This window comes from Peromyscus californicus, unplaced genomic scaffold (assembly GCF_007827085.1).
Source record: "Peromyscus californicus insignis strain IS unplaced genomic scaffold, ASM782708v3 Scaffold_4__1_contigs__length_199733344, whole genome shotgun sequence".
NCBI lineage: Eukaryota > Metazoa > Chordata > Mammalia > Rodentia > Cricetidae > Peromyscus > Peromyscus californicus.
The window spans coordinates 70,333,821-70,347,329 of NW_026294562.1; the positions used below are offsets into that span (position 1 = coordinate 70,333,821).

At 38.0% G+C, this 13,509-nt stretch overlaps 1 protein-coding gene across 4 annotated transcripts in view; it reads right to left on the reverse strand.

Annotated features, from left to right (window-relative positions):
• Positions 1 to 13,509, reverse strand: part of Zranb1 (zinc finger RANBP2-type containing 1) — a 61,616-nt gene that overhangs the window by 4,926 nt on the left and 43,181 nt on the right. For all 4 annotated transcript variants that reach the window (XM_052713745.1, XM_052713744.1, XM_052713743.1 and 1 more), the window contains 4 exons: positions 11,746 to 11,899; positions 8,991 to 9,062; positions 8,090 to 8,288; positions 147 to 267 (listed from right to left, as the gene is read on the reverse strand). In XM_052713745.1, coding sequence (XP_052569705.1) covers positions 147 to 267; positions 8,090 to 8,288; positions 8,991 to 9,062; positions 11,746 to 11,899 — 546 coding nt within the window. The remainder of the gene's footprint in view (positions 1 to 146; positions 268 to 8,089; positions 8,289 to 8,990; positions 9,063 to 11,745; positions 11,900 to 13,509) is intronic.

Consider the following 13,509-nt stretch of genomic DNA (forward strand, 5'->3'; position numbering starts at 1 on the left):
CAGTACCTAGAACCCAAGCTGAACCTAGAACCCAAGCTGACTGCCAGCAAGGAAAGCCTCTTTCCTTTGTACCACAGTGCTGTCAGTCAGCATGGCCTGATCAAACAGACAGGAGAGCTTAAAGTCAAAGCTTGGTGCAACCTTACCTGACTAGCCAGAGAGAGTATAAATGCCCAGTCTTCTTGCCATTGTTCCTCCCTCAGTGAAAAATGTAAACCGAAGCTTTGGGAATACCACGATTCCCAGTCTTTCCAGCGTGTGTAAAACCTAGCAAGTAAATTACAAACGAAATCATGATAAATAAGCTTTGAACCAGTAGTACACTACTTCCAAACATTTATTGTAGTTTTTGGTTTTGTTTTGTTGTTTTGGCAATTCCTGTCAAGAAATTAACTACATTCTGGAAACACACATCTTTTAGCATATCTCCAACAAGAATCAAATTCACCACCTATTTCTGCACCAGGTACACATGTGGTGCGGACATACATGAAAGAAAAACACTCATACATTAAATAAAAGTAAATAAATTTTAAGCATTTTTCATATTCAAAAGAACTTCTAAAACAATAACATGTTTTTAAAAGAAAATATAACCTATATCTAATTAACTCTATAAACAAGTGATGAAAACAATTTTATTGTTATTAATAGTATCTTTTTTTTTTTATTGGTTTTTTGAGACAAGGTTTCTCTGTGTAGCTTTGCGCCTTTCCTGGAACTCGCTTTGTAGACCAGGCTGGCCTCAAACTCACAGAGATCCGCCTGCCTCTGCCTCCCAAGTGCTGGGATTAAAGGCGTGCGCTGCCACCACACCTGGCATATCTATTGTTTTAATAAATCACTGAAAAGCCAACCATGGTGCTGGACACCTATAATCTGAACACTACAGAATTTACTACAGCCAGCCTGAGCTACGCAGTGAGTCTGTCTCTAAAACAAAGGTGGTCAAAATGTCATTTGAGGTATTAAACACAAAGATACCACATTTCTCCAGTGATGTATCACTATGTGTAAACACAATGCCTTGAAACATCCCATCATGTTCTTAAAAATATCAAGATCGCATGAGTCTTAGTGGCATATGCCTGTAATCTTAACATTTGTGGGGCAGACACAGACTCAAGAATCATCATTAGCTATGTAGAGAGGTTTTTATTAACCTATGTAAGACCTCATTAAAAAAAAAAAAATACAACTAGGCTCTGAGGTTAAGAGCACTGGCTGCTCTTCCAGAGGTCCAGAGTTTAATTCCCAGCAACCACATGGTGGCTCACAACCATCTATAATGAGATCTGGTGCACTCTTTTGGCCTACAGGCATACATGCAGGCAGAACACTGTATACATAATAAATAAATCTTTAAAAATAAATATCACCACCTGAGATTCCTTTATGTCAATAAAATCTCATGATTACATACTAACCCAAAAAAAGGTTACTGTAGCTAGAAAAACAATTCTTTCTTTGTATTTAACACCCTTAAAATGCTTTCATATAATAAATTAGGCAAACACAAATTTCACTAAAATTGTCATGTAATCTACAAAAAAAAAAGACCTCTTATGTGAAGACAGATATTTAAATTTGAAAGACCACATTTTCATCTAATGCATTTAGATTCCAGGGGGAAAAAACAAAAGACAAGAAAAGCTGCAGCAGCAAAAAGTTAAGCATATCTTTAGTTTAATAAAGGGTTCTGTAAAAACTAAACTTATAAATTTCAGTTTCTAAAAACGTAACAGTTCAAAGATTTAATTCTTAATTGATTATAAAAAGTATTTTCAGGGCTGGAGAGATGTCTCAGTGGTTAAGAGCACTTGTCTTGCAGAAGACCCAAGTTCAATTCCTAGAACCCACACAGCAGCTCACAACTGTCTGTAACACCAGTTCCAGGGGATCCCATGACCTCTTCTGACCTCTGTAGGCACCAGGTACACATGTGGTGCAGACATACATGTAAGAAAAACATTCATACATTAAATAAAAATAAATCTAAATAAATTTTAAGCATTTTTCATATTCAGAAGAGCTTTCTAAAATGGTACCATGTTTTTAAAAGAAAATCTAAGCACTTCTTTCACAACTGCTTAGTGTTCACAGAACTCCACTTGAATGTTTGAAGGGCAATGAATATACATACAGTTTTGAAAACCTTAAGAAAAACATCAAGTTTTTTTCAAACTGAAGACTTATAGTTAGAATTTTAAAATTTATTTGTGTGTGTGTGTGTGTGTGTGTGTGTAGTATGAACCATCGTATATAAAGTCAGAAAACAACTTTCAGGAGTCAGTTCTCTCCTTCCACCATGGATCTCAAGGTCATCAGGCTTGCAAACAAGTTCTTCTACTTGCGAAGCCATCCATCTCACTGGCCCATAAATTTCTTGACTAGTACTTCAAGTTATTTTATGAACGAGACAGGTCTAAATTAGCCAGAAGTTAAGCAATGGTTGCAATCAAAACTCAAGGAAACTACTAAGAGATTCTGTAAACTACACAGACTCAAATAATCATACACAAACATCAAGACAAAATTCTCAATCCCTGAAGCTAGTGGGCCCATAAGGACAACCTAAAGCTAATGTATAACCAAGCTGCACCATACAAATTTAGATCAATATCTGAAAAATCAAGTACCTATCTATGGATTCTAAGATTCAATAGTATCCAACCTGACAATATTCTTGCTATTAATATACACATTCTATGCAATTACAAACAAAATCCTAGCTGGCTTTTTGTAAAATTGTTACACAGATCCTAAAGCTTATACCAAAAAAATAAAAATAAAAATAAATCTATAGGACTCCTTCAAGGATTCAGACTTCTGACAGGTAAAAACAAGAGTCCAGAAAACAATCTTTTATAGTCAGTTAATTTTCAATAAAAATGTCCAGACAACAGAATAGAGAACAACAATCTTTTCGGCAAACTGTACAATTATATTTCTACAGAATTAAGTTAGGTCATAATAAATGGATCAAATACCTAAATGCCAAAAATTGAAACTAAATTCCAAAGACAAAAACAGAGGACCAAACTTTGTGACCTTGTCTTAGTTTGGGTTTTGGGTTTCTATTGCTGTGTTAAAACACCATGGCCATAGGCAACTTGGGAAGGAAAGGTTTTCCTTCATCTTTTAACTCTCAGTCATACTTTATTGGGGGAGGGGGGCTTCTGGATGGAAACTCAAGTCAGGAACCTAAGCAGAAGACAATGAGCATCAAGGCCTACTGGTGTGCTCAGGCTGCTTTCTCATACCACCCAAGACCACCTGCCCAGAGGGTGCATTGCCTCTAGTGAGCTCGGCCCACTCATATCAATCATTAATCAAGAAAATGCCTCATAGGCTTGCCCGCAGGCCAATCTGGCAGGGGCATTCTCTCAACTGAAATTCCCTCATCTCACATGACTCTAGCTTGTATCAAGTTGACAAAACACTAGCCAGCACAGACCTTCAGCTACAAAAGATGTTAGCCGTGACTACAAGAGGATGTATAATTTTAAAAGTACTGACAGGCCAGGCAGTGGTGGTGCACGCCTTTAATCCCAGCACTCCGGAGGCAGAGGCAGGTGGATCTCTGTGAGTTTGAGGCCAGCCTGGTCTACACAGTGAGTTCCAGGATAACCAGGGATACACAGAGAAACCTTGTCTGGGGGGAAAAAAAATTACTGACAAATGAGACTTATTAAAACCTCAGGGCTAGAATGGGCTGAATGATTAAGAACACTGGCCACTCAGAGGATCCAGGTGCAATCCTCAGCACGCCATCATAACCATCTGTAATTCCAGTCCCAGAGATCTGACACCCTCTTCTGGCCTCCAAGAGCACTTGTGATATACAGACATACACACAGGCAAAACACTCATACACACAAAATGATAAAATAAAGTTACATTAAAAAAATGACTTTTGTCCCTCAAGGAAATAAAAATAAAATAAAATAAAAGCCACAGGTAGAAGAAAACATTCACCAATCACCTACCTAAAGAAGGACCTGATACATAAAGTGTATCTACAACAGAAAACCCAACTCTCGAAACCTGAGCATAGAAAGAATGCTGGGGTCTAGCTTAGTAATAGATGCTTGCTTAGCATGCCTGAAGCCCTGATCTGAGCACCAAAAATCAAGGCATTAGAAAAAGCAGGGAAATTAGAGCGATATTCACCAAAGATGATTTATGAACAATAAGTACATGAAAAAAACATTCAGTACCATCAACCACGAGAGCAATACAAATCAAGTAACAGTGAAGATAGTACTTCACATGCACAAGAATGACTGCAACCAGAACAATAACAAGTATTGGTGAGGATGTGAAAAATGTGGACTCTTCATATAATACATACGTTGATAGAAATTTAAAAGGGTCCAGATACTGTGAGACAGAGTTTGGCCATTTCTTAAATATTAAATACAGATTTACTATATGACCCAACAATTTCATTCCTGGGTACCTACACAAGGAAACAAAAGTACTTTGCTCCACAGAGGCTTATACATGTCACAGTTGAACTATGTGTAAGAGCCAGCCAAACTGAAAACAATCTACTCTCCTTCCATTGTTAAACAAGTGAATAAAAATATTTGGCTATACTATTGAGTATGCTTCAGTCATAGACCACATATTTTGAGATTCCATTTATATGAAATATCCAGAAAAAAAATGTACAGGTACAGAAAGTAGATTAAAAATTAATTCCCTGCAGCTGGGGCTTGAGAAGCAGAAGGTACTAAAAAAAGAGACATGAGTTCTCTTTTGAGGTGATAAATGCTCTATGACTCTGTTGCAGTGGTGGGTGTTACTCCTATAAATTAAATAATAAGCAGTGAACAATATGCTTTAACATTTTTGAGGGCAAACAGTACTTCAATAAAGCTACTGTTTTAGAAAATATTTTACAAATTCAGCCTTGGAATTTCTAGACATTTTAGTGTTGCTTTTTAGTATTTTGACTATAATAATCATGGCAGCCCAGTATTAACTATATGTATCCAGAGAGGGCATAGGCATATATGCATCTATACTTCCAAAACATTTGTAGCAGTCTACACTGAAGAACATATAACTAACTCAAAATGACTACCAAATAAACGGTAATGACTCTAAAAGATCTATACGAAACCGGACAGACATTTCAATGAAGTAATAGTTTCAATTGCCAATTAGACACAATCTAGAATTACCTGGGAAGGGAGTCTCACTCAATGAGGGCTCTTCCAGACTGGCCTATATGGAATTATATTGATTGTGTTAGCTGGATTGGGAAGACCATTCCCTGGGATTGTACAGAGTGCAGAAAGAGCTGAGCACTAGTATGCGTGCACTGATTCACTGCTCTCTGCTTGTGACTATGAATGATGTAACCAGTTGCTTCAAGTTCCTGCCACCCTGACTTTCCTATAGTAATGGACTTTAATCTGGAATTGTGAGCCAAATAAACTCTATAAATTGCTTTTGTCCAGGTATTGTGCAGCACTTTCCTCTGTGATGAGCAATCTTTCATCTTGGAAGGAAATTTACAAGCAGATGTTTATAGGGAGGTGAAACAACAGGATACTCTAAGGAAAGGTGAAATACAATGGGAAAGCTGTTAAGACGGGCAGTTAACTCAAAATAGCTTCAGAAAGTCCCCAAAACTGACTAGATTCATTAGGCCCTCTCTCCCAAGAGTATATAAACAGTAAAGGTTGCTAAGACTCAGACAAGCCCAGTTGTCAGTAAGAAGCAGAGACCAGGCAAACTGCTGTAAGAGGCTCAGACCAACTGAGTCACCTGGAAAAACCTGTTGAGTTGACTGTAGACTGTGCAGAGTTTAGTTTTCATGAGTTGCCATTCATGCTGGGCTGGGCTTTAGTCATTTCTGGTCCTATAAGTAATCCCTTACCTATATTCCTATAAGTAACCCACTCCCCAATAAAACTCATTGGTTCATCAGGCTGGACTTTACTTTGGTCTGTTGTGGGCTCCTTTTCTGGGGTGAGTAGACTTGGGTATTGTCTCCCCAGGAAAAGTCCATCACACAACACCAGGTTATCTGATCAAAGTAACAGGAAAGGAAAGGAAAACAAAATCAAGGACAATATTGTCTATTCAGTCTTGAGAACATCAGCCCGATCAGATCACAGGTGTCTAACAGAACTACATGGCTACAAACACATAAAGACACAGAAACAGTCTAACCAAAAGTGATACAAGTTCACATAACAGAACATTGCTTTCTCAGCTCTCACTAGGGATTTTACAGGGCTGAAGACAACTCCCTGTTGACTTAGACTATGTAGATTAGCAATTCAGTAAAGAGCAGCTTTAAAAAAGGAGCCATACAAGTGATATGTTGGCCCTTCCTCTCCTAATCTAGACTAGGACCCAAGTTTGTCCTCCAATCTCATTCTGCCAGGGAATTAATAGTCATGTGTTGAGTTTAATGAGCAAACTAGTCACTGAACCCTAAATCAAGAACAGTCCATCATAATCTTTATCCTGAAGCTATTTCCAAGATAGCGGAAGGAGATCTCTATGATCTGTGCTTTCCAGATGAACTCTAAAACACCAAGCAAAGGTATCTGATGGCAGAGATTCCAGAAGATGGCATCAAGGCATACTTTTTTCTTTTTTTGCAGGGGGCAGGGTGGAAAGGGTGGTGGTGATTTCAAGACAGGGTTTCTCAGTGTAGCCCTGGCTGTCCTGGAACTCACTCTGTAGTTCAGGCTGGTCTTGAATTCACAGAGATCCCCCTGCCTCTGCCTCCTAAGTGCTGGGATCAAAGGCATGTGCCACCACTCCCGGCATCAAGGCATACTTTCTATCAGGAGTCCTGTCCGCACAATAGCTCCAGGTCTTACCATGAAGCATACATTAGAATCAAGACTACTTAAGAAGAGTTCTCCTGCTGTCATACTCTAATGAAATGGCCCTACTTAGCTCATTTATGTGCTCTCTTGCTACCCCTTCCCCACCCTTGCACTAGACTAACAGAACCTAAAATGACTTCAGTCCAATTCAAATATAAATATCAGGAGATCTCTTACTATCAGCTTTAAGAAACTGGCTACTATTAGTAGCCACAAATGTCTTTTAAAAATTAAAGAGTGAAAAATAAAAGCTTCACAATTCGGAAAAGGAGTGAATCAACTACTAAAATTCACAATTCATTTTCAGCCTTACAAGTTCAGTCAATTACTACCAAAGGACAATTCCCAAGCTGCCTTGGGTGATGTGTTTAGTTTTGTGTGGGGAAAACTTTTGAGACAGGGTCTTCATACACAGCCAAAAGGTGGCCTTGAACTCAGTCTTCCTGCCACTTCCATCTAAGGTGTTAGGGTTACAGGTGCACCACTATGCCCTGTTCCAGGCTGCTTTTCAAAGCAAATTTTGCAAGGTGGTAGATTTACCACAGTCCAGATTTGGCTTTCCAGCTAAGAAGCTAAATTTCATCAGCACCAGAGAATAATATACCCACCTTACGGGGCAATCACATTAAACTTACAAGGCAGACCTATAAAAGGGGGGGAAAAAACAAAAACTGCCATCACAAAAACCAAACCAATCACATCGCCACAGTATAGGCAGACACATATTCTCTCCCCGACCCCCTCGAGTTAAAAATAAAGCTTTTAAAATTTTTTATGTAAGACAGGCTAGAGAGATGGTTCAATAGATTTTTGGTTGGTTGGCTTTTTTTGTTGTTGTTTTCCGAGACAGGGCTTTCTATGTAATCCTGGAACTCACAGAGCTCCACCTGCCTCTGCCTCACAAGCGCTAGGATTAAAGGTGAGTGCTGCCACTGCCTGGTTGAGATGGCTCCATAGTTAAAAGTTATTTGCTGCTCTTTCAGAGGACCTGGGTTCAATTCCTGCACCTACATGACAGCTCAAACTGTAACTTCAGGTCCAAGGGATCCAATAGTCTGGCTTCCTTGGGTACCAATCACATACATGGTATAGATACAGATTCAATTAAAATGCCTATACACATTAAAAAAATATATATTATACTTGAGCAGAAAAGTAACCCACTATTGTAAGGAAATGATCCAGCAAGCACAGTTCTAAAATCAAAACAGGGAAGGGTGCCAGCTCACCAATGTGAACAGTCATGCAGGCTGTCATGCAGGGCTTTCCGAAGCACCGAGTCTTTGTCATAAATGCCCCAGGTAGCTTGTAGTACTGAGTCAAGTAAACAATCTCCGGCAGTCCGGTTCCAAAGTGCATACAGTCGACTGTCCAAACGTGTAGCCAACTCCAAGGACCAGTTTATAATTGGAGATTCTTCCTCTAGCTCTAAGGAATTTAAATAATACATTCATTTTCACATCTACACAGTTATAAAGTATTTAGTGGACTGAAAATATCATCTACATACAAGAATATATGCAATTTATTAACGCAAACTTTCTAAATATGTAAAACACATTGTGGCTCTGGAATAATTTATTCAACTTCCAAATCCTTTAAAATCTTGGCTAACACAGAAATATATTCATTCTAGAGTAAGTAGAAAATGAAGGTTGTTAAGCTTTAATTAATATTTGTATTTGTTCACTCTGTCACAGTTAAAGGCTGTGGGTGTCTTTTTTGTTTTGTACTGCTGGTTTTGGAGTTGTGGGTCAAATTCAGGGCCTTGCATATGAGACCACTATAACACTGCTCTTAAAAACTCTACATTTTTAACTTAAAACAAGGCAAGACAGCTACATAGTGAACCACTTCCTACATTATAAAAAATGAAACAGGCTGGAGAGATGCCTCAGAGGTTAAGAGTACTGGCTGCTCTTACAGAGGTTCTGAGTTCAATTCCCAGCAACTACATGGTGGTTCACAACCATCTATAATGAGCTCTGATGCCTTCTTCTGGCTTACAGGTACACATGCAAATAGACCACTGTATAAATAATAAATAAATCTTTAAAAATAGAAATAAAATAAAAACTAAAGTTAACTGACTGGATAAAAGGTAAATTACACCATTCATCAGCCACTTACCTTTCTGAACATCTCTATCAAGCACCTCATCAAATAATTTTTCTTGTACTGTTGGAGGCAAATCTTCAATATCTGCACAGAAAAATCAGGCTTAAAAGCAGTTCTCATGTTAATAACTTAATAAACTAAATGCCAGCTTCTAATAAAAATACCCCTTTCTACTAAAGTTGTCAGATATCTATGTTTAATGTTGTATGTAACATGACTATGTATATATAACTTCCTGAGTTTCACTACTAAAATTCTTAAAGTTAATATAAAAAATAAGGTGTAAACAAATATTTATAGATTATTTGTTCTTTCTCTTCATATGGGCTGCTCCTGCACAAACCTGCTTTTTTTTTTTGGTTTTTCAAGACAGGGTTTCTCTGTGTACCCATGGTTGTCCTGGAACTCCTCTGCTGACTAGACTGGCCTCGAACTCAGGAGATCCGCTGACCTCTGCTTTCCAAGTACTGGGATTAAAGATGTGTGCCACCACCGCCAGACTTTAACCTGTTATTTTCAAATTTAAGAATTTTCTCATAAAAGTTAATGAACCATGCACTTTGGCACACAATGTTTTTGTAACCTTCCTCAAGCATTCTATGTTCTATTCAGGTTACTTAATAGAGCGCTCTAGTATAGTAAAAAGCATTACCCTTAAAAACCCCTGGGGGCAGGGAGAGTGGCTCAATGGTTAAGAGAACTGGTTGTTCTTGAGGAGGATCCCAGGTTGAATTCCCAGCACCTACATGAAGGTTTATAACCATCCCTAAACTCCAGTTCCAGGGAACCTGATGCCCTCTTCTGACCTCTGATGGCACCAGGCACACTTGGTGCAAATGGACACATGCAGGCAAAACATTCATACATATACATTAAAATTTTAAAATCTAAAAATATATATTTTTTGTTTTTTTAATATTTTAATTTTTAAAAATGGCATTTTCAATTCTTTAAAAAACAAAAACAAAACTAAACAAAAACCCCTATGTATGGTTTGGCAAGATGGCTCAGCAGGCAAAGTCACTTGCCACTAAGCCTGATGACCTGAGTTCAAATCCCCAAGACCCATATGATGGGAGGAGAGAACCAACTCAGGTAAGCAGTACTCTGACCTCAACAACAAACCATGACTAGCACACATGCACACAATAAATAAATATAACAAAGATTTTTTAAGTTAACACCTTGAGATGAGCTTAATACACAGTACATTTAAATGAAATTCACTGATTTTATAAGGTTTCATTAGTCAGGCGTGGTGGTGCACACCCTTAATCCCAGCATTCAGGAGGCAGAGGCAGGAGATAACTGTGAGTTGGAGGCCAACCTGATCTACAGATCAAGTTTTAGGACAGCCAGTAACACAGAGGAACCCTGTCTCAAAAAAAAAAAAAAAAGAAAGAAAGAAACAAACAAAAAAAAGGATTCATTATTAACCATTCCCACATGTAAATACATTTGCCTACAAAAGTGAAAATACTTGGGTACCAGATAGAACATTTACTTTAAAAAAAAAAGAGCCGGGCGGTGGAGGAACACACCATTAATCCCAGCACTCGGAGGCAGAGGCAGGCAGATCTTTGTGAGTTTGAAGCCAGCCTGGGCTACAGAGTACACAGAGAAACCCTATCTCAAAAAACCAAAAATAAAATAAAATAAAATAAAATAATTAAAAAAAATGTTCTTTGGTGTATTTATTCAATATCAATTCACAATTTATTCAATATCAATTCACAGGCAATCTCCAGACACTTTCAACTATTAGAGAATTAAAAACATTAACAAATGCTTCATAAATAGCAGAAATTAATGGATGAAAACCAGTGACATGCTCAAAGGTACCATTATTTTTAATTCAAATAACCTAAGCCATTAAAAACCTATATCCTAATCCCAATTTTTAGTAGTAGCCAATGTGTATATAGTTTCAAAACAGAAAGACTTGAAAATAAAGGGAAAATAAAAAATAGGAGGCTAAAATAAGGATATTCTAAAAGGAAAAAAATGAATGGGCAATATATATGTATGTATGTATATTGTATATGTAGGTTTGTTTTTAATATGCCAGGTGTGGTGGCACATACCTTTAATCCCAGCACTCAAGAGGGCAATCTCTGTGAGTTCAAAGCTAGCCAGATCTACATAGCAAGTTCAAGGCCCAGCCAGGACTATACAATGAGATTCTGTCTCAAAAAAAGGAATGGAACATGGTGGCTTCATACCTATAATTGAAGCACTCATGTGGATGAAACAAGAGATCCTTGAAAGTTCTAGATAACCTGAACTACAGAGTGAGAACTTGTCTTCAAAGAAAACTAAGGCCAACAACAACAACAACAAAAATCATTTACTGTCTTCTAACCAAAGTATCTGTTTACAAATAGTTCTTGCATGAGTGACTTCAAGCATAAACAGAACAGTCAAATCTTAAGATCCTAACCTATGGGGCTAGTGAGATGGCTCAGCAGTTATGAGCACTGGCTGCTTTTCCAGAGGACCCAGACTTGATTCTTAGCACCCACATGGCAGCTCACTATTGTCTCTAACTCCAGTTCCAGGAATCTGATGCCATCTTCTGGCCTCCAAGGGTACCTGGGACACATGTGGGGCACTGATATACATGTAGACAAAACACTCATACACATAAAATATAAAAATATTAAAAATCCCAACTTACTTGCTTTCTTACAAAAACATATTTTTACCTCCACATAAAAAAGTAACTAAGAAAATAGAGATTGCTTTTCATAATAAATTTTGGGGTTACCTGCTGGCAATGTAAATGTTACAAGGTCAGTCAGAAAATAGCAAGCAAAATCTCCCTTTCTCTGGTGAAGAGAAGCAGCTATTTCTCTCCGGATTTGTTCTGTCAGTTCAGGACACACCATTGCTGGAATACACTTTGCTGCTTGTTGAGATACCTTAAATACAGAAAGAAACTTCCTTCTGTATCTTATTTATCATGAACAGAAACAAAATACAACAGCACTTAAATGAGCAAAATTTCCCCCAAATTCTTTTTTTTTTTTTAATCTTAAATATACTACTAGGTATTATTTCCTTTGCCAGTGGACATGTATATCATTGGGGCAACTGTTCAAAGAACAGTTATTAAATGCAGAATGGCAACAAATGGTACAGATTCCAACTAGCATTCCAGTTGTATTTAATGTGTGGCACAGGGAAAGAGGGTGCACACTGTGATCATAATCACTAGGAAGTCTGTGGTGGGAAGATCAGGAGTAAGAAGAGGCCAGCCTGGGCTACATCTCAAGCTCCCCTCCCCCCCCAAAAAAAAACTTCTATGGAAACTCTCTAAATCACAGAAAGGATATCTGTTAGTAAGTGGCCTGGACACTGAGTGAGCCAGCCAGTCAGCTCTGTTCTCTGTTGTTAGAAATCTGGTGAGAAAAAACTATCTAGCTATCACCTTACTTTTTAAAAGCCTCCTTCCTACCATAAATGGGACCTGGAGCAGCATGTCTTATAGTAAGCTACTGAAAGTGTGTTTTGCTAACAATGTCATCTATGCATTACCGTTGTTAAAGTAAGGAGCCAGAGATGTTAGTTCCGCACAATTAATACAGCTATAGGACTCCTTATTTTGATTTTATCAGATTTCACTGACTGCCAGTAACTATGAAAAATTTCACTACGTTCTAGCTCTATGAACTCAGAAACTCAAAGTTCAAGTAACTGAAAATCAGGAATCAATTATCAGGTATTATCCCAATTACTATTTGTCAGAGAACACTGCTAACATGAATACCCAAAATTCTTTTTAAAATAACAACATGGAATGAACTCTGAATACATTTCAAGAGAAACATGAAACATTCCCTTCACCACCATCCTCAAACCTCAAACCATCCTCCCAGTTGTACTTAACCTCAAGTCCAAGTACTGGGAAAGATCCATGGAGTTCACTACATAAGAATCTTTCATTTTCCTTGGCCAATGGCCTTAACTATAAGGCATTTTCTTGCAATGAACATGATAGCACATTGTCTCTAATTTTCAGCACTCTAGAGATGGAAGGTTGTAAATACTAAGCCAGAATCAGCTACTCATGCAAACATTCTCTCTCTCTCTCTCTCTCTCTTTTTTTTTTTTTTTTTTTTTTGAGACAGGGTTTCTCTGTGTAACAGCCCTGGCTGTCCTGGAACTTGTTTTATAGACACAGCTGTCCTGGAACTCACAGAGATCCACCTGCCTCTGCCTCCTGAATGCTGGGATTAAAGGCGTGTGCCACCACCACCTGACCAACACTATCATCACCACAGACATACACTATCTTATAAGTCACAAATTTGGTTAACTATTCTGATAGCTGTATTTCAATAACTAGATTTCCATTTTTTTTTTTCACTAAAAAGCCATTTTTCCAGGAGTTCATAAGTCCTACCTATCTACCAGGTCCATGACACAAAACGCAATGAAAATCTGTCCCAGACATATATCCTATAATCCAAAAGAACTTGGTTCTATGCTTTTTCTATAGACATGCCTTCTTATATAAGATTCACACCCT